This window comes from Ovis canadensis, chromosome 20 (assembly GCF_042477335.2).
Source record: "Ovis canadensis isolate MfBH-ARS-UI-01 breed Bighorn chromosome 20, ARS-UI_OviCan_v2, whole genome shotgun sequence".
NCBI lineage: Eukaryota > Metazoa > Chordata > Mammalia > Artiodactyla > Bovidae > Ovis > Ovis canadensis.
In genome coordinates this window covers 57,844,674-57,866,982 of record NC_091264.1, presented here as the reverse complement: position 1 = coordinate 57,866,982, position 22,309 = coordinate 57,844,674, and the positions used below count along the sequence as shown (strand labels likewise).

At 46.9% G+C, this 22,309-nt stretch overlaps 1 protein-coding gene across 19 annotated transcripts in view; it reads left to right on the top strand.

The window, feature by feature from the left end:
• PHACTR1 (phosphatase and actin regulator 1) overlaps positions 1-22,309 on the top strand; it is a 548,621-nt gene that overhangs the window by 493,283 nt on the left and 33,029 nt on the right. For 15 of the 19 annotated variants that reach the window (XM_069563035.1, XM_069563042.1, XM_069563036.1 and 12 more), the window contains 2 exons: positions 14,027-14,277; positions 16,409-16,565. In XM_069563035.1, the coding sequence (XP_069419136.1) occupies positions 14,027-14,277; positions 16,409-16,565 (408 nt within the window). The remainder of the gene's footprint in view (positions 1-14,026; positions 14,278-16,408; positions 16,566-22,309) is intronic. The other 4 variants (XM_069563048.1, XM_069563049.1, XM_069563039.1 and 1 more) reach the window with 1 other exon arrangement.

Below are 22,309 nucleotides of genomic sequence, written 5' to 3'. Positions count from 1 at the left end.
TGTTCGTGAGGAACAAATGACAATAGGTCCACGTCAGTCGTCTTATTACATAGCATACAGTAAATGTCTGTAAATAAATGATAGTGAAAGTTAAGCAAAATTCTGCTAAGCTGCTACTGCTAAGTCACTTCAGTTGTGTCTGACTCTGTGCGACCCCATAGACGGCAGCCCACCAGGCTCCCCCGTCCCTGGCACTCTCCAGGCAAGAACACTGGAGTGGGTTGCCATTTCCTTCAATGCATGGAAGTGAAAAGTGAAAGTGAAGTCACTCAGTCGTGTCCGACCCTCAGCGACCCCATGGACTGCAGCCTTCCAGGCTCCTCTGTCCATGGGATTTTCCAGGCAGGAGTACTGGAGTGGGGTGCCATTGCCTTCTCCAACACACAAAGTCAACCTTGAGTGCCCCTAGAAGGCATATTGCAGATTGATCCAATCTCGTTGGAAATTTTGAGTTGGTGTCCCAGCGTTAGATCATCTTTGTTTATTTTCTCTTCACTGGTGAGTCAGACCGTTTCTGAAGGTGACTCCACAGGGTGGCCCCAGGGCCTCCTTCCACAGCAGCGTGGCTGCCTCCCAGGTCCACCCCTTCTGTCCTAGTTCTCTTTCTTCGATAGGGACTGAGGCGTGAGCCTGGCCAGGAGCCTCACTGTCAGCTGCTTTTCCTCCCCGCAAGGAAAGAGCTTGAGCCCATCCCAGGGGAGCTGGGGAGGATGGTGGTGGATGTGGTGTGAGAGGCCCTGCTCCCACTGCTGCTGCCCACCCGTGTTACCCCTGCCCTGGCGGGGATGGAGAGGTGCTGCTGGGGCACGTGGTGAGCCTGCCCAGTGAGTCAGGGACGGCAGGCCACCGCTACGCCCAACCCTGCTCAGAGCACCCCATCCTGCCCTGGGAGCCAGGAGCCGCTGAGCATCCAGACCCTGGTGACCGTGGTGCTGCAGGAGGTGGGAGGGAGGCTGACCTCTGGGTCTCTTTCCCTCCCTCCTCCGCCTCCAGTGTTCCTGGAGCTCCTTACCCTCAGAATCTTCAGAGCTTGCTGCCCTGCTGGTGGTACTGCCCTGCACGAAACATAAAGGGTGCTGCCCTCAGAGTGGCTTGGAGTCTGCTGGGAGCACACACTGGGCGGCCAGTACCTGTAAGGGTGCAGGAGGTGGGGGCGTCCCAGGGAGCAGGGCAGGGGGTCCACCGGTGGGCTTCTCTGGAGAGCTGCATTCAAACTGAAATGAACTGGGAGAAGATGGGGAAAAGAATGAGAGAATGAATATGCTAGGCATATTAAAGGAAGCAGTGATACTCCAAGCTGGGCGATGAGATTTTTAATAAGAAAAGGCAGGAAGTTGACAGTTATTCGCCAGGTTTTTAGAGGACCAATCACAGAGAATAAGGGAAATGACAGAAGATTGTCATCTGGTGTAAGGAGAACCTAGGAACCTTTGGAGAGAATACAGGAGATCTTTTTAAAACATCAGGCTGGCCGCTGTTCCAAGTGGTTTACTCGTGTGCTCCATGAAGAAAAACCCTGCAGGTGAGATCGTCTGCTGATGTCCTGGTCAACCCTCTAATTCCATGTCATGAAATTAACCCTAATGTGAATATTTTTAGAAATGGAATGGCTTTCCCAGAGGAGTTGTATATCTGTGTTAATTATAGATAGTCCAGACCAACAATGACCAACCAGACCCAGAAAGGCTTCCAGAACCATCTTGAACTCTTATTAATGAGGACAATAATAATGTAAAATTATTACTCAGTAAAATACTGAGTACTGCATACATTAGCTAGGGATTACATTACTGCCTGTCCAGATTATTGAAAAAGGGACAGTTTCAACATTGGACAGAAGAAATTGAAATCAGTAACCCCCCCAAAAAAGTCCCTTCGATCTTCATTAATTGTATTATTCTATCATTATCTATAGACTTTTCAAAGATCACAGTTCGTTTATAATCAGTATTAAAACATTTTGAGGTGACAATTACTTTTCTTTATGTGGCCTCCAGGGTCATGTGAAAAGAATAACTCTTGGTCCTGAACTAGATGGGCCCTTGGGTTTCTTCTGGCTTTATCAGTCTGACATAATTACTGCACTGATTTCTGTCAGAGTTTCCACCTGTGAGTCGGAGCGTTCATGTGATGGTGAGCAGGTATGCCTTGGTACCAAGCAAAAATGAACCTAGAATACCCGTGTTATCTGATTTGTGAAGTGGCGTTTACTTGAAGAAGTTTGGTATTTTGCTCATCGTTTAGCAAATGGCATATATTTTCAAATGAAATGTGTTTCCAGGGAAAGCATCTCTTTCTTACACTGATGACCATCTCTTCAAAATCTTTTGCAATTCTGGTGAGACATTTGTCTCTGACCCTTTGAGGCCAGAGTTATCAATCTCTTACTTTAGGCCAGTACTTCAGTTTTACAGCATATATTTATCATCTGTAAGTGGCTGCATGTAGATCATGTTTTGCAGTATAATTGTTATTTTAAGGGGTAGGATGAGATTTCAGAGCAAGGTAATGTCACTTTGAGCAAGACAAATCCTTTCCTGCAAGGCTGGTGAGCCAGCTGGTCAGAGGAAGGTTAAAATGAGACTAGATGATTCATTAACATCTTTCGAAGTCTTAAAGGGATTAAAAAAAGGAAGTATGTTTTTCAGAAGAGAATCTGCGACTGAATTTTCTTATGTGTGCCTCAGTAGAAATCTCGCCCTTGCCTGATGATAAAGTAACGATTCTTTGATCCTCTTGGAAACCATTTATCCAGAAAGATTGTGCAGGCCAAAGTTATTGAAAAGGCTAAAGGAAGTGTTTCAATAAACTAATGGATAATATCCATAATGATTGGTTTATGATAAACTGCTGAGCTTTAAGTACATCCCTTGCTGAAACAGCAACTACCGATATTGACATTTACAAGTCGTTGCTCTCCGCTCTTGCAGCAGCCTGGGTTTGGTAGAAGGATTTCTCCATTTACCTGATGAGGAACTGAAAAGGCAAAATGCTCTACGAATGAGTGGCTCAGCTGGGACCCAAACGTGGTCCTCCCTCCAGGTCTCGCCCTCCTGACCCCACATCCAGACAAGCATGACCTGGGATGTTGGCTGACGTCTAGGGACAAAGTCATGTGGAAGAGCCACCGCTGTCTGGTTCCTCCGTGAGAGATGAAGAATGCTCTCGGTCAGACTCTGGGTGTCACATGGTTTTATTCACCACATCCTGACCCCAGACACCATCTCAGAAATGTGGGTCATTGGTCCCTGCTGCTGCTGCTGCTAAGTCACTTCAGTCGTGTCCGACTCTGTGCGACCCCAGAGACGGCAGCCCACCAGGCTCCCCCATCCCTGGGATCCTCCAGGCAAGAACACTGGAGTGGGTTGCCATTTCCTTCTCCAATGCATGAAAGGGAAAAGTGAAAGTGAAGTCACTCAGTCGTGTCCGGCTCTTAGCGACCCCGTGGACTGCAGCCTACCAGGCTCCTCCATCCATGGGATTTTCCAGGCAGGAGTACTGGAGTGGGGTGCGATTGCCTTCTCTCCATTGGTCCCTAGGACAGAAAAAGGGATGTAAATGCATTCATTTGCATTCATTACCACCACTGGAGAAAAAGACTGAAAACACATTCTCCACTCAGGAAAGCTCAATCCCCTGCTCTGTATATAGAATGGCATCATTTCCTGCTGACTAAAGTCCAACAGAAACACAAGATCTCCAGTGTCGAGTTGCTTATCTTAGAAGGCTGTGATAAGCACCACGATGCGTGGTTGCTTTCCTCCGGGGAAGCTGATTAACTGTTTTCTAGGGTGTTAGTCAGAGAAGGCAGTGGCACCCCACTCCAGTACTCTTGCCTGGAAAATCCCATGGACGGAGGAGCCTGGTGGGCTGCCATCTATGAGTCTGCACAGAGTCAGACACGACTGAAGCGACTTAGCAGCAGCCGCAGTAGGATGTTAGTGGTTACTTCTGTCATCTTCCAGCCTCAGGCACTGCAATCTGTAGCATAATTTCTCACACGTATTTGGGCTCCAAGAAACTACTGAAAACTCTCTCTGAAAATTCTCTTTACGACTCTGTGCAGTCTGAATGACAAAAGCCGTTCCTGTTGAAGTTTAATGTCATTTTCAGCATCCTATTGGAGGGGAATAAATTTTCTCTGTCCTTTCAGGACGTTAATGTCATCGTCTTTTTTTTTTTTCCTTTGGCATTTTAACAATGGTTGCATATGAAATCAGATGCCAGAAAGCAATGTCCCTTTATGACACATTTTTCCTTAAAAATAGTGGTGAAATGATTCCCAGGTATTTTCAGGGAAGATGAAGGATTTAAAATAGTCAGTGATTTTTAATTTCAAAACCTGCCCCTGATTTCCTAGGAGAGTATCAAAGGTGCTTGATGGCGGGTAATCCCATGCCCAGGATTATTCACAGAGCTCCATATGCATCTCCCTATTATCATGTGGTTGAGATACAGTGATGGTTATTAAGCTCCCTTGAAAGGGGGCCAGCTATGTAATGACCCTGGTTGTCACAGATGTCTTGGCATGCATTTCTTAAAGAACTATTAAAAATAAGCTGCCTCTCCCTCACCCAGTCATGAACAGGAAAGGTGAAACAGTCTCAGTTTTCAAAGTCTGTGGATTTCTTAGAAACATGTGACTGTTTAAGTAATAGGAAAGAGTGATGAGTGGAGATGGGGGCCTGATGGGGTGCCATTGTGTTCTTTGTCTTTTTTACACTTGGCTGCAGCAGGGCTTGGTCATGGCACACGAGGTCTTCAGTCTTTGTTGTGGCATGTGAGATCTTTACTTGCATCACGAGAACTCTTGGCTGTGGCATGGGGGATTTAGTTCCCTGACCAGGGATTGAACTCAGGCCCCCTGTGTTGGAAGTGTGACGTTTTAGCCACTGGACCATCAGGGAAGCTCCCTGTGTTCTCAGTTTACGTGTCTCCTATTTGGCTTGCTGTTGTTCCATCACTAAATCATGTCTGACTCTCTGCAACCCCATGGACTGTAGCCCACCAGGCTCCTCTGTCTGTGGGATTTCCCAGGCAAGGATACTTAGTGGAGTGGGTTGTTGCTTCCTTCTCCAGGGGATCTTCCTGACCCAGGGATTGAACCCACATCTCCTGCATCTGCAGGCAGATGCTTTACCACTGAACCACCAGGGAAGCCCCCTACTTCTTTCAGTAGCCCGCTTGGAGAGTTGGATTTCCCAAAAAGAAGACTGGCTCAGTGTTGTTTTGGATGGAGATAGCACCAAGGGGAGAAGAGACAGCTTTGGACTTCCCTGACATGTCGCGGGAAGGCAAAGAGAGTTTGCAGCGCGTGCTTTTTACTGACTTAGGACTGCCGTTTTACTCTCAAGCTTCCTGAATCCTATTTTCATGTGTCTCTGAATGGCAGGCCTCCTATTTTAGGTAAACTTCTGTTTGTTCCTCCTGGCTTATTCAGTTGTTTCCTGAAGGAAGGTATTCAGGCACTTCCATCCTCTGGGGAGAAAGTGAGGACAAAGCAAAGTGGACATCCTCCCAGGCTTCCCTTTCACTGGAGGAGGCAGGTGATGCGCCTGTGAATGTGTTAGATGCTGTGTACCCACATCTGTCCACTGGAGGAGGTACGAAGCAGGGGAGTGAGCATCACCTACGATAGTGGCGCCCTTCCATCCTCCAGGAGCTGCACCCTCACTGCAGCAACAAGAAACCCACTGCATCTCTTCTTCTTACTCATACACGTCTCGGGAAAGTTACATCATTTGGAGCCTTCGAGATGAGGGAACAGAATCTCTTTTTTCCGCCCCTGGAGAATAATGCAGGCCCTTTGGTGTTAATATCAATTCATTGTAGAATGTCACATGAGAAGAAACCTCCTGGCCCAACTAGCTCACCATACAAAGCAGCCTGAAACTCTGAACAATCTTACTGAAGGGGCCTGAGAGCCTGTGAGCGTAGAGTTGGGAAAAATGTGGTGACCATAAGCTCTCTGTTACACCTTCTGTGTTCACATTGTCCTGGGTACCCTGGCCTCCTTCCTTGCACAGATCTCTCTGCCTTATCTCTTTGCATTAACTTCTTAAGAACCCTAGTTTGCTATTTCCACATCTTTAATTCTCTGTTCATAGGACACTTTCTCTACACAGGAAGACTATCTAAGGGTCAAGGATGATTATTTGAGTGAATTAAATGATGGGAACTGTATTATGACTACTCTGATTCCTAGAGACTTCAAATATTTGATTGACTTTTCCATCAGTTCCTAAAATGTGGACAAAAACGAGGCTAGGATATGAAGAGAATGATAATCAGCCTCTGTCTTTGAAAGGCTTGTAGTCATTGGGGGCAGGGAGTAAATGCTTAGATATGTGATTATAATATAACCCGACAGGTGCTTAAAAAGAGGTTGGAACAGAGGCTGTGGATACAGAAGGGGCTGGTTTCCACTGAAAAATCAGGAAAGGCTGCTCAAAAGAAACGGCATCAGGGCTCTCCCTGAGGTTGGATGGGCTGCTGCAGCCAAACGCTGAGGGCCTAGTTCTGCGGCGCAGTGATGGCAGGAGAGCTCACAGTGTGCTCCAGTTCAGTTCAGTTGCTCAGTCGTGTCCGCCTCTGCGACCCCATGGACTGCAGCTCACCAGGCCTCCCTGTCCTTCACCAATTCCCAGATCTTGCTCAAACTCATGTCCATCAAGTCGGTGATGCTGTCCAACCATCTCACCTCTGTCGTCCCCTTCTCCTCCTGCCTTCAATCTTTCCCATTTTCTGGGTCTCTTCCAATAAGTCAGTTCTTCACATCAGGTGGCCAAAGTATTGGAGCTTCAGCTACAGCATCAGTCCTTCCAGTGAATATTCAGGGTTGATTTCCTTTAGGATTGATTGGTTGGCTCTCCTTGCATGCAGTCCAAGGAACTCTAGAGAGTCTTCTCCAACACCACGGTTCAAAAGCATCAATTCTTTGGCCCTCAGCTTTCTTTACGGTTGAACTCTCACATCCATACATAACTACTGGAAAAACCATAGCTTTGACTAGATGGGCATTTGTTAGCAAAGTAATGTCTCTGCTTTTTAATATGCTGTCTAGGTTGGTCATAGCTTTTCTTCCAAGGAGCGTCTTTCAATTTCATGGCTGCAGTCACCATCTGCAGTGATTTTAGAGCCCAAGAAAATAAAGTCTGTCACTATTTCCATTGTTTCTCTATTTGCCATGAAATGATGGGATCAGATACCATGATCTTAGTTTTTTGAATGTTGAGTTTTAAGCCGGTTTTTTAACTCTCCTCTTTCACCCTCATCAAGAGGCTCTTTAGTTCCTCTTCCTTTCTGCCATTAGGGTGGTGTCATCTGCATATCTGAGGTTATTGATATTTCTCCCGGCAATCTTGATTCCAGTTTGTGTTTCATCCAGCCTGGCATTTCACATGATGTACTCTCCATATAAGTTAAATAAGCAGGGTGACAATATTCAGCCTTGACATACTCCTTTCCCAATTTAGAACCAGCCCATTGTTCCATGTCCCGTTCTAACTGACAATATAGAAAAAGCGAGAGAATTCCAGAAAAACATCTATCTCTGCTTCATTGACTATGCCAATGTCTTTCACTGTGTGGATCACAATAAACTGTGGAAAATTCTTAAGGAGATGGGATTATCAGACCACCTGCCTCCTGAGAAATCTGTATGCAGGTCAAGAAGCAACATTTGGAATCAGACAGTGTGCTTTGGAAGCCAAATGGCCTCTGTGGCTGGAACTCGGGGTGCATGGTAAAGAACAGTAACAAATCAGATTGGAAGGAATGAGGGCCACAGATGGCAAGGCACCCCCTTGTCCATTCCAAAGAGGGTGAGGTTTGTCCAGTTGACAATGAGACCCTTGAAAGGTCTTTTAACTGAGGGAATGTCATGTTCAGACCTGTCTGACAGCAGCAAAGAGTTGTGTGGGTGGTGGTGAGAAGGAGAGAAAGTTCTGAAAAAAGTAAATCTTGAAGCCATTGCAGGGCTCTGCTGCTGCCCAGGTGACATCAGTGCGAGACCAGGCTCTACCAGCCCTACTGCCTGAGCTCAGTAAGGCCTGCACCCCTCTCGCTGTGACCGTGCCCGGTGGCCTCACGTTCCCTTTCTGAAATTGGAGTATAACAGTAATTCTGATCTCACAGGGTGGCTGTGAGGCTTACGTGGATTTATTCTGGTGCTGTGTGAGCATTGAAAGCATCAGCTCTCATCACCGTTACAGGCAGTGGCCCAGGAAGAGTTAGGGAGACTCCCTCTATGAGGTCAGGGTGAAGGGCTCCATGGTTACCTCGAGTGTTAGTTAGCTCCTAATCGCTCACCTGGAGGAAAAACAGTGACACAACCCAGGTGTGATTTTTCTCTTGTGTATGTTCACCTACTTTAATGACACTGTGTTTACCACGTTGACATCCCTGGTGGCTCAGACGGTAAAGCGTCTGTCTACAATGCGGGAGACCCGGGTTCAATCCCTAGGTTGGGAAGATCCCCTGGAGAAGGCAATAGCAATCCACTGCAGCACTCCTGCCTGGAAAATCCCATGGACAGAGGAGCCTGGTAGGCTACAGCCCATGGGGTCGCAAAGAGTCAGACACGACTGAGCGACTTCACTTTCACTTTACCATGTTATCACCATGGAGTGTAAATTCAGGTTCGACAAGAGAATTTCACAAGTACAACAAAGCATTCTGTGTATATCAAAGTTCCTACAAAGTGTTAGTCGCTCAGTTGTGTCCAATTCTGTGCGACTCCGTGGACTGTAGCCTGCCAGGCTCCTCTGTCCATGGAATTCTCCAGGCAAGAATACTGGAATGGGTAACCAATCCCTTCTCCAGCAGATCTTCCCGACCCAGAGATCGAACCCAGGTCTCCCCCATTGCAGGCAGATTCTTTACCATCTGCGCCACTGGGGAAACCCAAAATCTGTATAATGTCTGACCAAACTAGCTTGCTCATAAATCACTTCCATTATAGGCAATTTATTTAATTGATGATTCTTTTAGAGAAAATAAGTATACTGCACACATTTTAAAAGTGCTTTTCATTTACCTTTCATTAGCACTTAAAATACATGTTTCTATTTCAAAATGAGATCCATTTGACTTGGGAGCAAACTCAGTGCTTAATCCCCAGAGTGTTGACCTGAGTGGTCTAGAATAGATCTGCTTACATGAGTCAGCTTTGCCTCGGGAACGTTGACAGGTACTCCAGAAGGTGTGGCGACTCTTTCAGGCTGCTAGAGTATCATTTTGTAACTCACCCATCTGGGCCACATAACAAGCCAAACTGCTTCCCTCCGATGGGTTCAGAGCGCCTGTGTTAACAGGGTAACTGCTTTGGGACCACAGCAGGAGCAGAGATAATGCACTCAGCCAAACTGTCCCGATGTCAGATGGCTGGTACCACCCCCAGCGTGCCAGCCTGATACACAGCAGGTCAAGGGATCTGAGCAGTTCACCCCTCAGTGAATACTGCAGATTCCTGAGCACTAATACCCAGGCTGCATTAGAGGAGACTCATGTGGTACAACTCTGAGGATGCGGCAGGTAGCGGAGCTGTCTGCATACTCTAGACCAGGGATCGAACCCCGGTCTCCTGCATTGCAGGAGATTCTTTACCGTCTGAGCCACCAGGGAAGCCCTATACTCTAGGACACTAGTTCCCAAATGGGCAGCTTTTCCCCCCAGAGGACATTGGACCATATCTGATGATACTCGGGGGTGTCACCACCAGAGGAGATGCCACTAGCATCTAGTGGGTAGAGACCAGGTTTGCTGCTAGACATCCTACAATACACAGGACAACCCCCTACCACAAAGAAGGACCCAGGCCAAAAGGTCAACCATGCCAAGATTGATTTAATCAAAATGTGGTGTGTGTATATATATATATATATATATATGCACACATCATTGGTGGTACCTTAATGGAGTTTAAGACAAGCTTTTTAAAAGTTTTAATTGTTGTTATTATTGTTTTTGTTCAGTCACTATGCCGCATCTGACTCTCTGTGACCCCGTGGACTATAGCCCACCAGGCTCCTCTGTCTTCCACTATCTCCCGGAGTTTGCTCAAATTCACGTCCATTGAATTGGCGATGTTATCTAACCATCTCATCCTCTGCTGTCTCCTTCTCCTTTTGCCTTCAGACTTTCCCAGCATCACTGTCTTTTCCAGTGAGTTGGCTCTTCGCATCAGGCGGCCAAAGTATTGGAGCTTCAGCATCAGTTCAGTTCAGTCGCTCAGTCTTATCTGACTCTTTGTGACCCCATGGACTGTAGCACGCCAGGCTTCCCTGTCCATCACCAACTCCCAGAGCTTGCTCAAACTCATGTCCATCGAGTCAGTGATGTTGTCCAACCGTCTCATCCTCTGTCGTCCCCTTCTCCTCCTACCTTCAATCTTTCCCAGCATCGGAGTCTTTTCCAATTAGTCAATTCTTCATATCAGGTGGCCAGAGTATTGGAGTTTCAGCTTCAGCATCAGTCCTTCCAATGAATATTCAGGGTTGATTTCCTTTGCGATTGATTGGTTTGATCTCCTTGCTAGTCCAAGGGACTCTCAAGAGTCTTCTCCAGCACCACAGTTTGAACCAGTTCTTCGGCACTTAGCCTTCTTAATGGTTCAATTCTCACATCCATACATGGCTACTAGAAAAACCATAGCTTTGACTAGATGGACTTTTGTCAGCAAAGCAATGTCTCTGCTTTTTAATACACTGTCTAGGTTGGTCATAGCTTTCCTTCCAAGGAGCAAGCCTGCTCTGATTTCATGGCTGCAGTCACTGTCCACAGTGATTTTGGAGCCCAAGAAAATAAAAACTGTCATTGCTTCCAGTGTTTCCCCTTCTATTTGCCATGAAGTGATGGGACCAGATGCTATGATCTTCATTTTTTGCATGTTGAGTTTTAAGCCAGCTTTTTCACTCTCCTCTTTCACCCTCATCAAGAGGCTCTTTAGCTCTTCACTTTCTGCCATAAGGGTGATGTCATCTGCATATCAGGTCATTGATATTTCTCTGGTCAGTCTTGATTCCAGCTTCTGATTCATCCAGCCAGGCATCTCACATGGCGTACCTACGCTATTGCCTTCCACTCTTCCCCAGTAACATATTGGACACCTTCCAACCGGGGGGTGGGGGGAGGCTCGTCTTCCAGCGTCGTATCTTTTTGCCTTATCATACTGTTCATGGGATTCTCTCAGCAGGAACACTGGTTTGCTATTCCCTCCTCCAGTGGTCCACGTTTTGTGAGAACTCTCCACTGTGACCTGTCCATCTTGGATGGCTCTGCATGGCATGTCTCATAGCTTCATTGAGTTAAGCAAGTCCCTTCACCACGACAAGACTGTGATCCTTGAAGGGGAAAATGCTCCTTGGCAGCAGTGGGATTCGAACCTATGCCCCCAAACAACCTGATGCCTTAATCCAGCACCTTAGACCACTAGACCATGCTACCCAGTGCCATGTAAAGTTGTAATAGGTGCATATTTATTTTAACATAAGTTGTAAACACATAATTAACATAAAACTAGTGGACTTCAGATATAGCTCACACAGAAAAGCTAAGGGGTGAGGGATGATCAGTTCAGTTCAGTCGCTCAGTCATGTCCGACTCTTTGCAACCCCATGGGCTGCAGCACGCCAGGCTTCCCTGTCCATCACCAACTCCCAGAGCTTGCTCAAACTCATGTACATCAAGTCAGTGATGCCATCCAACCATCTCATCCTCTGTTGTCCCCTTATGATAGAGGTTAGAAATATTCATTTGGATCAGGGGTCAGGAAACTCTTTCTGTAAAGAACTGAACAGTTGGTACTTCCCTGATGGTTCAGGGGTTGAGACTTCATGCTTCCAATGCAGGGGGCATGGGTTTTATTCCTAGGCTTCCCTGGTGGCTCAGAGGTTAAAGCATCTGCCTGGAATGTGGGAGACCTAGGTTCCATCCCTGGGTCGGGAAGATCCCCTGGAGAAGGAAATGGCAACCCACTCCAGTACTCTTGCCTGGAGAATCCCATGGAGGGAGGAGCCTGGTAGGCTACAGTCCATGGGGTCACAAAGAGTCAGACACGACTGAGCAACTTCACTTCGCTTCAGGGAACTAAGATCTCACATGCTGCACAACCACCGGGTTGGGGGCTGCCGGTGTGGGGAATGGATACTGAAGATATGAGGCTCTATTACAGCTTCTCAACACTGCCATTCTGGTGCAAAGGTCGTTGTGACAATAGGTAAACACTCGAGTCCTTTCCCCGTCCTGACCATTCTAAACCCAGCGTCTAAGACGTATCCTTTAAACTCAATGCCCTGTGACCTGACCGTGACAGGAGAGGGGACACTATTATTTACCCTGGTTAGTAACATCTAAAACATTTACAGAGTCACGATGTGTGTTTGGTACACGTGTTGTTGACAGAGCGTGATGTTTCCTCCGCCTTGCGTGCATATTTGTGCGTGGTTAGTAGGGTTTGTGTTCAACCAAAATACACAATCTTACAAGTATCACAATGCAGTGTTTGGATACAGCATATTGAAACAGAGCAAGTTCAAATTCTAACTGGCTCCTTGACCACCTGTGCCATCATGGGCTTATTAATTACCCTCTCAGAGCCTCCATTTCCTGCTTATTAAAAGGAGGATAACTGACACCTCTCCTGCAGGGTTGTTATTAACAAGGTAGTGAGATACTGGATGTGGAAGTCTGCAGCACAGTGGGTGACACATTCAATAACTGTTCGCTTTTTGCTTTTCTGCCTCAGTTCTCCCACATATTTGACTCGGTCATTAAGCCATTACTAAAAGTGCCAGTCAGGTCAGGGGCATGTATAGCTCTGCAGTACACTAAAAATACTCCCTGAAAATTAAGGACTGATCTCTTCACTAATACTTTTGAGTATGACTCATCAGCCATTTTAAATGCACCTAAATGTCAGGGATTCCAGCCCAGCAAAGACAATCAGCACTGACCGAGTGCTCATTTACTGTCAGCCACGGTGCCAGGCACCTGCTGCAGATGTGAAGAGGGCACAGTCCCTGCCCCTGCAGACATCTAGCACTTGGCTGGCGGGGGCAACTCCTCCCCATCCAGTAAGCAAGTGGATGTTCCCAGTTTTCAAAATTGTGGAATCTCCCGAGAACCTGGGCAAAGTGTTGCCTCAGATGAGTATTGAAAGGTAGACAGAGATGAGCAAGGTGAAGGTGAGGTGGGAGCACATCCCAGGCCAGGAGTGTGCACTGCGTAGTTGCATGTGAAGGAGGTGAATTGTGTGGGGACAAGGGTAGGGGGACAAGGCTGGGGCAGACGATACGAGGTATTACACGTCAGGCTGTGCTTAAACTGCTGCTTCCAGGCTAATGGTTTCTCTCTCCTCTGGCAGTGAGACCTTTTATTTAGTTAGAGCACGTCTTCTAAGTGACCACACCATTCCAGAAGGTTTTTCCCTTCCTGCCCTTGGCCATCAGAGGTGGAGGCAAGATGTAATAAGAAGCTACGTTTCAGTTAATTTAGTTCTTTGTTATGAATGGTATAGCCTGCGGTGTGGATTTTTTGACAACTTTTCTGTATCAGTCTTGGAGCACTGGTTTTGTAGACTAGGAAGACACTCAGGGTTCTAACAGACGAGATAGCCACATCTGAGTTTCCAAAAGCTGTCCTGGAGAACAGACTGATATGGATAATGTCTAGAAACCACTTGGAGGGCCCTTTTTAGAAATAACAAGTATGGGGCTCCTTTGAGGCCCTGCTGGTGGGGCACACATGCACCAGGCCTGCTAAAAACATAGGATTGACCCAATTTCATCCAAGGAAACAGGCTCAGAAAAGTTAACAGTCTGCCCACGGTCAGAAGAGAGCAGATGCTGACACCACCAGGTCACTCTGGGGTCCCAGCATGTTGAGCTGGAGGTGAGAAATGGGACTCAAATTGCCCCGTAGACCTGTCGCTTCCGAGTGCAGGACAGCCAGGGTTTTAAAAGGTTTCCAGGCATTTATACGACACCTTAGCCGGAATGAATGCCCTCTTTTCTTTCTTTTTAAACAGCTCTGAGCAGCGGGTCCCCTGTTCTGCTTCTTACCACAGCTCTGGTTTGCACTCGGGTGACAGTGTCACAAAAGCAGGGCCTCTGGGCCTTCCGGAAATCAGACAAGTGCCAACTGTTGTGATTGAATGTGATGACAATAAAGAAAATGTGCCTCATGAGTCAGACTACGAAGACTCTTCTTGCCTGTACACAAGAGAAGAGGAGGAGGAGGAGGAAGAGGATGAGGATGACGACAGTTCATTGTATACCAGTAGGTACTTCTAAACTCTTGGGGCGTGGCGGGTGCAGGGGAGCATGGCGGGCGCGGGTGGGCGGGGCATGGCAGGCACGGGGGCGTGGCATGGCGGGGGCAGGGGCGGGGCGGGGGGGTTGTGGTGGGAGCGAGGAGCTGCTCACCTCTGTAGATTCAAATCTGAGGTCCAGTGTTATTTATTCATTAGTAAAATGAAAGGGTAAGGGTCTTCTGAACAACATCACAACTCTAGAAACTGCAGCACCATGCTGCCATCTCTTACCTCTTTAGATGTTCTTTCTCTGATTGCTTCCTGTGGGGTGCCATGTGCAGTGTTGTGCTTAGTCGTGTCGGACTCTTTGCGACCCACGGACAGTAGCCCACCAGGCTCCTCTGTCCATGGGGATTCTCCAGGCAAGAATACTGGAGTGGGTTGCCATGCCCTCCTCCAGAGGAGCTTCCCAACCCAGAGATCGAATCCAGGCCTCCTGCATTGCAGGCAGATTCTTTGCCATCTGAGCCACCAGGGAAAGCCCCATCCAAAAAAAAAAAAAAAAAAAGCAAAGAGAAGAAAGCACTTTAAAATTCAGTTCCAGTCTACAGAATACACTAAAGTACTAACTGTTGTATATGGAACAAATTCATTTTTAAGCATACCTCAACCACTTCAGAAGTCCTGAATTTAAATTTCTTCTCTAAGGCCTTTCAGTGTGCTAAGAAACAAGGGAAAAAACTAAGAAAGCAAAGTTCAAAATCTGTCATTCTGTTTACAAAAAATGAATGTTTCAATTGAATGAATATTGACTGATATTTGATCAACCTTTAATGCGTGAACTTAAATAATGGCAAACTTTTACTGTGTGCCTGACAATAGACTAAGATTTCATTCTTACCTACATCTCACAACCCCCAGGGGCATAAATTCCTTTTATGGGGGAGGTTGGGGGAGGGGGGTTCGTCGGTGCGGGGCGGAAGGAAATGAAGCAGCCAGGAGCTTGCCCAGAGCTTCACATCTGCTAAGAGGCAGCGCTGAGAGCTGAAGCTGCCTGGGCCTTACTCCAAAGCCCATGTTCTAAAACCAGCAGCAGAAGAAAGAAGACAAGCACTTACTATGCAGAATCCAAAGGGATCCCCCAAACTTGGTGCTTCCCAGGCCTTTCCTCTTGTCTCACATACTGGGCTTCAGGTAGCAAACTAAACTTGAGAACCGGAAACAGTGCTGCTGTTGAGGAGAGAACCACAGAGGGGCAGCCACGGGCCCATGCTGTCCAGCCTCTGCCCATCACTTTCTGCCCAGATGACGGAGCATTTTATATCAGGGTTTCCCAGCCTCAGCACTCGTAACATCTTGGGCCAGATGACTGATTGTCATGGCAGCTGCCCTGTGCATCGTAGGATGTTGCATAGCCTCTACCCACTGGATACCAGTAGCAGCCTCCCCATCAGACCCCAGTTTGACAACCAAAAATGTCTCTAGACTTTGCCAAATGTCCCCTGGGGGGCAAAAATCTCTCCTGGTTGAGAAGCATGGATTTATTCCAGACGGAAGGTGCTCAGAACCTCCTGTGTTGAAAAGCAGTGCCCAAATATTGCCTTTCCATGAGCTTGTTCTCCCTCCCACCCGACGCAGACCCCAAGTTGCCCAGCCTTACCTTGCTCCGCACCCCCAGCCCCACTGTAGCTGATCTCTCTTTGTGATTCCCTGGCTTATCACACATCACCTCTGAGCCTTCATACAGGCAGATGCACTCCAGCCGGCTGCCTGTCAGTCTCATGTATCCTGCACATGCCAGCCCCTCGTCCTCCGTCCTTCACAGTCTGCTTTATGCTGCATAGTCTGTCCTGGCCTCCTTTGTGATGTTCCCACCAGGTGGGGAGTTCCTGGGGAAGCAGAGATCCCGTCACAGATTGCCCATGTGCTCCTCACGTGCCCAGCACACTAAGAGGCAGACAGGACATGCCGATGGCAGAAACTATGAAAGTGACATACAGTCACTTTCCTCCTTGGACTGAGGTCTTGACCTCTCTCAGGAGTTCGGCTATTATATCCGTCTCCCTGTCTTGCACCCTGTGGGCCACAGCTGACTCTAGGGGAGCCCGGACCTCAGATTGGCAATGACTTTATTAACTCATCTCTCCCCTCCTGCAGGCTCCCTGGCCATGAAGGTGTGCAGGAAGGACTCCTTAGCCATCAAGCTCAGCAACAGGCCCTCCAAGCGAGAGCTGGAAGAAAAGAACATCCTTCCCCGGCAGACGGATGAGGAGCGACTGGAGCTGCGACAGCAGATTGGCACCAAGCTCACCAGGTAGGTCAGTGGCTTCCTTGGACTGTTTGAGGTGTACTCGAAATCTCATTCTCTTTGAAAAGCCTATGACCATGTTTGCGGTCCTCATGGAGTGAGCACAATGTAAAACATAATTTTATCCTGATGGTTTTAATAGCATAAAAATATAACATGGCACTCTAAGAATAATCCCAAATTGGAGGAAGGGAGCAGAAACAAGTAAAATGATGTCCAATGTTAAGGCTGTTGTTGTTTAGTCACTAAGTCATGTGTGACTCTTTGCAACCCTGTGGACTGCAGCCCGCCAGGCTTCCCAGTCTTTCACTGTCTCCCAGAACTTGCTCAGACTCATGTCCATTGAGTCACTGATGCCATCCAACCATCTCATCCTCTGTTGTCCCCTTCTCCTCCTGCCCTCAGTCTTTCCCAGCATCAGGGTCTTTTCCAGTGACTTGGCCCTTCACATCCGGTGACTGTAGCACTGGAGCTTCAGCATCAGTCCTTCCAATGAATATTCAGGATTGATTTTCTTTGGATTGACTGGTTTGATCTCCTTGCAGTTGAAGGGATTCTCTAGAGTCTTCTCCAGCACCACAATTCATAAGCATCAATTCTTTGACACTCAGCCTTCTTTATGGTCCAACTCTCACATCTGTACGTGAGTTTCCACCTAAAAATGCAAAAATAGTATTCTTCTAAAAATGTTTTCTCATTGATGCTATTGGTCAGACTCTCCTAAACCTCAGTCATTTGAATGCTTTGATAATGAATAACTATTTCAACTAACCGTTATTTGAGAGGTGTGGGCTGCCCTTCAGACATGAACACAATCAGCTGGGTGTGTGTTGCTCTGCCTTATGTATACAGACTCGGGGCAGGTACAGAGAATCGGGGCCAACTTGGCCATCCACTGGGGTATGTGGTAGATGAAATAGAGCTAGAACTTAAATTTATTTTACATCATTCTTCTTTTGAGTCAATCATGTCTGTATTATACATATATACCATGCTGCTGCTAAGTCGCTTCAGTCATGGCCAACTCTGTGCGACCCCATAGACGGCAGCCCATCAGACTCCCCCGTCCCTGGGATTCTCCAGGCAAGAACACTGGAGTGGGTTGCCATTTCCTTCTCCAGTGCATGAAAGTGAAAAGTGAAAGTAAAGTCCTTCAGTCATGTCCGATTCTTTGTGACTCCATGGACTGCAGCCTACCAGGCTCCTCCGTCCATGGGATTTTCCAGGCAAGAGTACTGGAGTGGGGTGCCATTGCCTTCTCCGGAAATGTCATGCAGCAGTGCTTATACATAACTTATTGATAAAGAAATGGCATATGTGGGGGTATGTGCTTTAAAAAGTAAATTGAGTTCTCCGAAAGCTTCAAATCCACAGGTCTGAGGGTCCCATCTCATAGCCACATGAGCAGGTCTTTTTTTCTCCAGGAACCTCTAGTCCGTGGAAATGTAGAGACCTCAGGACACTGCCTTACCCCTCCAGAGCCCCCCAGATGCAAGATGCCACTGCTTTCTCTGGGTCTGGGCGCTTCAACATGAACCCCAGGAGGTGGTCAGGCTGTGTGATCTTGGCTATCCAACCCACCTTTAGTTCCCTTCATTTACCAAGCATTTTACTCCCCTAAGATTAGTAGTCAGCGCACATAGTTCCATCTTATTTATTTGAAATCCGTCTTGCCCCACTCCATACCAAAAAAAAAATCATAATTTAAAAAATCAGACACGGAGCCATGCTTCTCTGAGTTCATAGTGAGGGTGACCTCTCGATCAGCCAGAGGACAGCTGATCTGGCCCTGCTTCACTTCCCAGCTTGGAGCATTAAAGTAAACCTCCCCTCCTCTGCCACCTAGAAGGCGGTTCTTGGGCCCATTGGAATGGGATTTTGAGGGACCAAGTAGAAGTCTGATGCCTGAAAGAGTCATACTTTTGCTTCAGAAACATCCTTTAGAAGGTGAATCATATAACATATTATTTTAACCATATTTAACTGGCACATTGTTGTATAACTCTCTCCATCATCCATCTCCTGACTTTTTCACCCTCCTAAAGTGAAACTCTGACCCCCTTAAAAACTAACTCCCCATTCTCCCCTCCCGTCTTGCTCCTGGCATCTACCAGTGTACTTTCTGACTCGGTGAATTTGACTATTCTAGGTACCTTGTATAAGGACTACTGATTTTAACAGAAAGGAGCTCAGACTCTGAAACAGGATCTGTTCAGTTACTCAGGGCCTCCTCTGGGAAACAGTCAGCTTTTCAGACCCAGCTGCCCATTGCTCTCCAACTGAGATCCCTTCCTCAGTCCCCTCCAGCACCTCTGCAAAGCTTTGGATCATATAAGGGGAGAAACAGCCTAGGAAAGAGAATAAAATGGGAGGTGCCTTGCAGTATACGTAGGCACGAAATTAACCTCAAGAATAAATGAAGATTTGGGCAATCTGCCTCTCTAACACTTGTTCCTCTAAAACATCTCTTCACCCTTACAATATCACCGTTAGGGAATATCCCTTTAGGGAAGCCTTGGAAACCTTGCTTGGGTTTGGAAGGGATGTTTCTCCCTGTGATGTGCTTTTCCTAGACCAGAGTAGCTGGTGATTCAGGCCACTCACCTATGCTTCTTCCCCATGATCAAAGGAGATACTGCCTTTATTTCAGCCACTGAGAGTATTCACTTTCTAGGGCCACCATAACAAAGTACCACTAGCTGAGTGACTTACCCATAAAAAAGGTATGGTCTCACCATCTGGAGCCTGCATGTCTGAAATCAGAGTGTCAGGAGGGTTGGTTCCTTCTAAGGGCTGCAAGGGAGAATCCATTCCAGGCCCCTCCCTGGCTTCTGGTGGCTACAGACAGTCTTTAGCCTTCCTCAGCTTGTAGATGGATCATCCTAATCTCTGCCTTCATCTTCCATCAGCTTTCTCCCTTGCTGTGTGTGTCTGTCCACATTTCGCCTTTTTAGAAGGAAACCAGTCATCTTAGATTCAGACCCAACCCTCGTCAACTTGTTTTAACTTGATTATCTCTAAAAAGACCCTGTCTCCAAATAGGCTCACACTCTGAGGTGTTGGAGATTAGGACTTAGACCTCACGCTGTGTTTTCAGTGTGTTTATCTGGCTGCGCTGGGTCTCCGCTGCAGCACGCAGGATCTTCATTGCCTCGTGCTGGAGCTTTCCTTGCAGCACACAGCCTCTCCAGTTGCAGCTTGCGGTCTCTAGCTGTGTGTAGGCTCAGTAGTTCAGCAGTTGCAGACGTGGACTCTTTAGTTGTGGCACATGGGCTCCGGAGTGCTTGGGCTCGGCAGTTGTATCCTGTGGACTTAATTTCTACACAGCACGTGGGATCTTAGTTCCCCGACCAGGGATTGAACCCAAGTCCCCTGCACTACAGGGTGGAATCTTAACCACTAGACTACTAGAGAAGTCCCAGAACCTCAGCATTTGTATTTTGGGGAAATGCAATTCAAACCATACCAGTTGGGGAAGCATAAGGTATGTCTACCTAGAAAAGGAGCCAGAAACTCAAATGCATGCCCGGAGCCAGGTGGGTATTGAACATAAGGAAAGCAGGCAGTTCTATTATCATCATGGTGTGCTGGAAACTGGGGTGAGATGAAAAGTCCACTCTTTATCAAAAGGGGTCACCTCTCTTCAGCTTCAGCCCCCGGTTGTTGTGGAGAAATGAAGAACCGTTTATATGATATTATGAAAGAACATCTGAATTCTTTTTAATGAAAATTTCAAGTTTTTTAACATTGTACAGACCAAGCAGAATATAATTATGGACTAAATTTAGCCCCGGGATCATGTCTCAGCCTGTGCCCCTGGATTGAATTTCTGACCTGGAAATCATAGTTTTTCCTGTCTACAGGATATCATAAATGCCGTGGACATGCACTGTACGCTTTGATGACATGAGATTGAATTCTTCAGTGGGTGATAAATGTGGACATGTCTGTGTGTCTGTCTGTTGTTCAGTCACTCAGTCATGTCCATCTCTTGGCGACCCGATGGGCTGCAGCATGCCAGGCTTCCCTGTCCTTCGCTATGTCCTAGAGTTTGTGCAGACTCATGTCCATTGAATCAGTGATGCCATCCAACCATCTCATCCTCTGTTGTTCCCTTCTCCTGCCTTTAATCTTTCCCAGCATCAGAGTCTTTTCCAGTGAGTTAGCTCTTCAAATCAGGTGGCCAATCTACTGGTGGTTCAGCTTCAGCATCAGTTCTTTCAATGAAGATGTAGGTCTGATTTCTTTTAGGATGGGCTTCCCTCGTAGCTGAGTGGTAAAGAATCCACATGCAATGCAGGAGACCATGGTTCGATTCCTAGGTTGGGAAGATCCCCTGGAGACAGGAAAGGCTACCCACTCCAGTATTCTTGGGTTTCTCTTGTGGCTCAGCTGGTAAAGAATCCGCCTGCAATGTGGGAGAGCTGGGTGTTATCCCTTGGTTGGGAAGATCCCCTGGAGAAGGGAAAGACTATCTACTCTAGTATTCTGGCCTGGAGAATTTCATGGACTGTATAGTCCATGGGGTCGCAAAGAGCTGGACACAACTGAGCGACTTTCACTCACTTTTTTTAGGATTGACTGGTTTGATCTCCTTGCAGTCCAAGGGACTGTCAAGAGTCTTCTGCAGCACCACAGTTGGAAAGCATAAATTCTTTGGTGCTCAGCCTTCTTTATGGTCCAAATCTGACATCCGTACATAACTACTGGAAAAAGCCATAGCTTTGACTAGACGGACTTTTGTCAGTAAAGTGATGTCTCTGCTTTTTAATGGGCTTCCCTGTAGCTCAGTTGGTAAAGAATCCGCCTGCAACACAGGAGACCCCGATTTGTTGGAAGGATCCGCTGGAGAAGGGATAGGCTACCCACTCCAGTATTCTTGGGCTTCCCTTGTGGCTCAGCTGGGTAAAGAATCTGCCTACAACGTGGGAGACCTGGGTTCGATCCCTTGGTTAGGAAGATCCCCCAGAGAAGGGAAAGACTACCCACTCTGGTATTCTAGCCTGGAAAGTTCCATGGACTGTATAGACCATGAGGTTGCAAAGAGTCAGACACAACTGAGTGACTTTCACTTTCACTGCTTTTTAATATGCTGTCGAGGTTTGTCATAGCTTTTCTTCCAAGGAGCAAGTGTCTTTTAATTTCATGGCTGCAGTCATTGTCCACAGTGATTTTTGAGCCCAACAAAATAGTCTGTCTCTGTTTCCATTTTTTACCCATCTATTTGCCTTGAAGTGATAGAACTGGATGTCATGATCTTAGTTTTTTGAATGTTGAGTTTTAAACCAGTTTTTTTTCACTCTCCTCTTTCACTTTCATTAAGAGGCTCTTTAGTTCCTCTTCCTTTCTGCCATTAGGGCGGTGTCATCTGCATACCTGAGGTTATTGATATTTCTCCCAGCAATCTTGATTCCAGCTTGTGTTTCTTCCAGCCCAGCATTTCACATGATGTACTCTGCATAGAAGTTAAATAAGCAGGGTGTCAATATACAGCCTTGACGTACTCCTTTCCCAATTATGAACTAGTTCATTGTTCCAAATCTGTAGCAACTGGGAATTAGCATCTTCTAGGATTCCAATTAATTTGAATGGGGATATGGGGATTAATCATTAAAGAAATATACTGTATCCCTAAAAAAAACTTTTGACCCAGCTCTCTTTCAGGACTTTATAGTCAGTTGGTTTTCAGAGTATTTGTCATTGACTGCGGAAGAATACATTAAGATGAATTAAGAAATTGGTTGAAATAG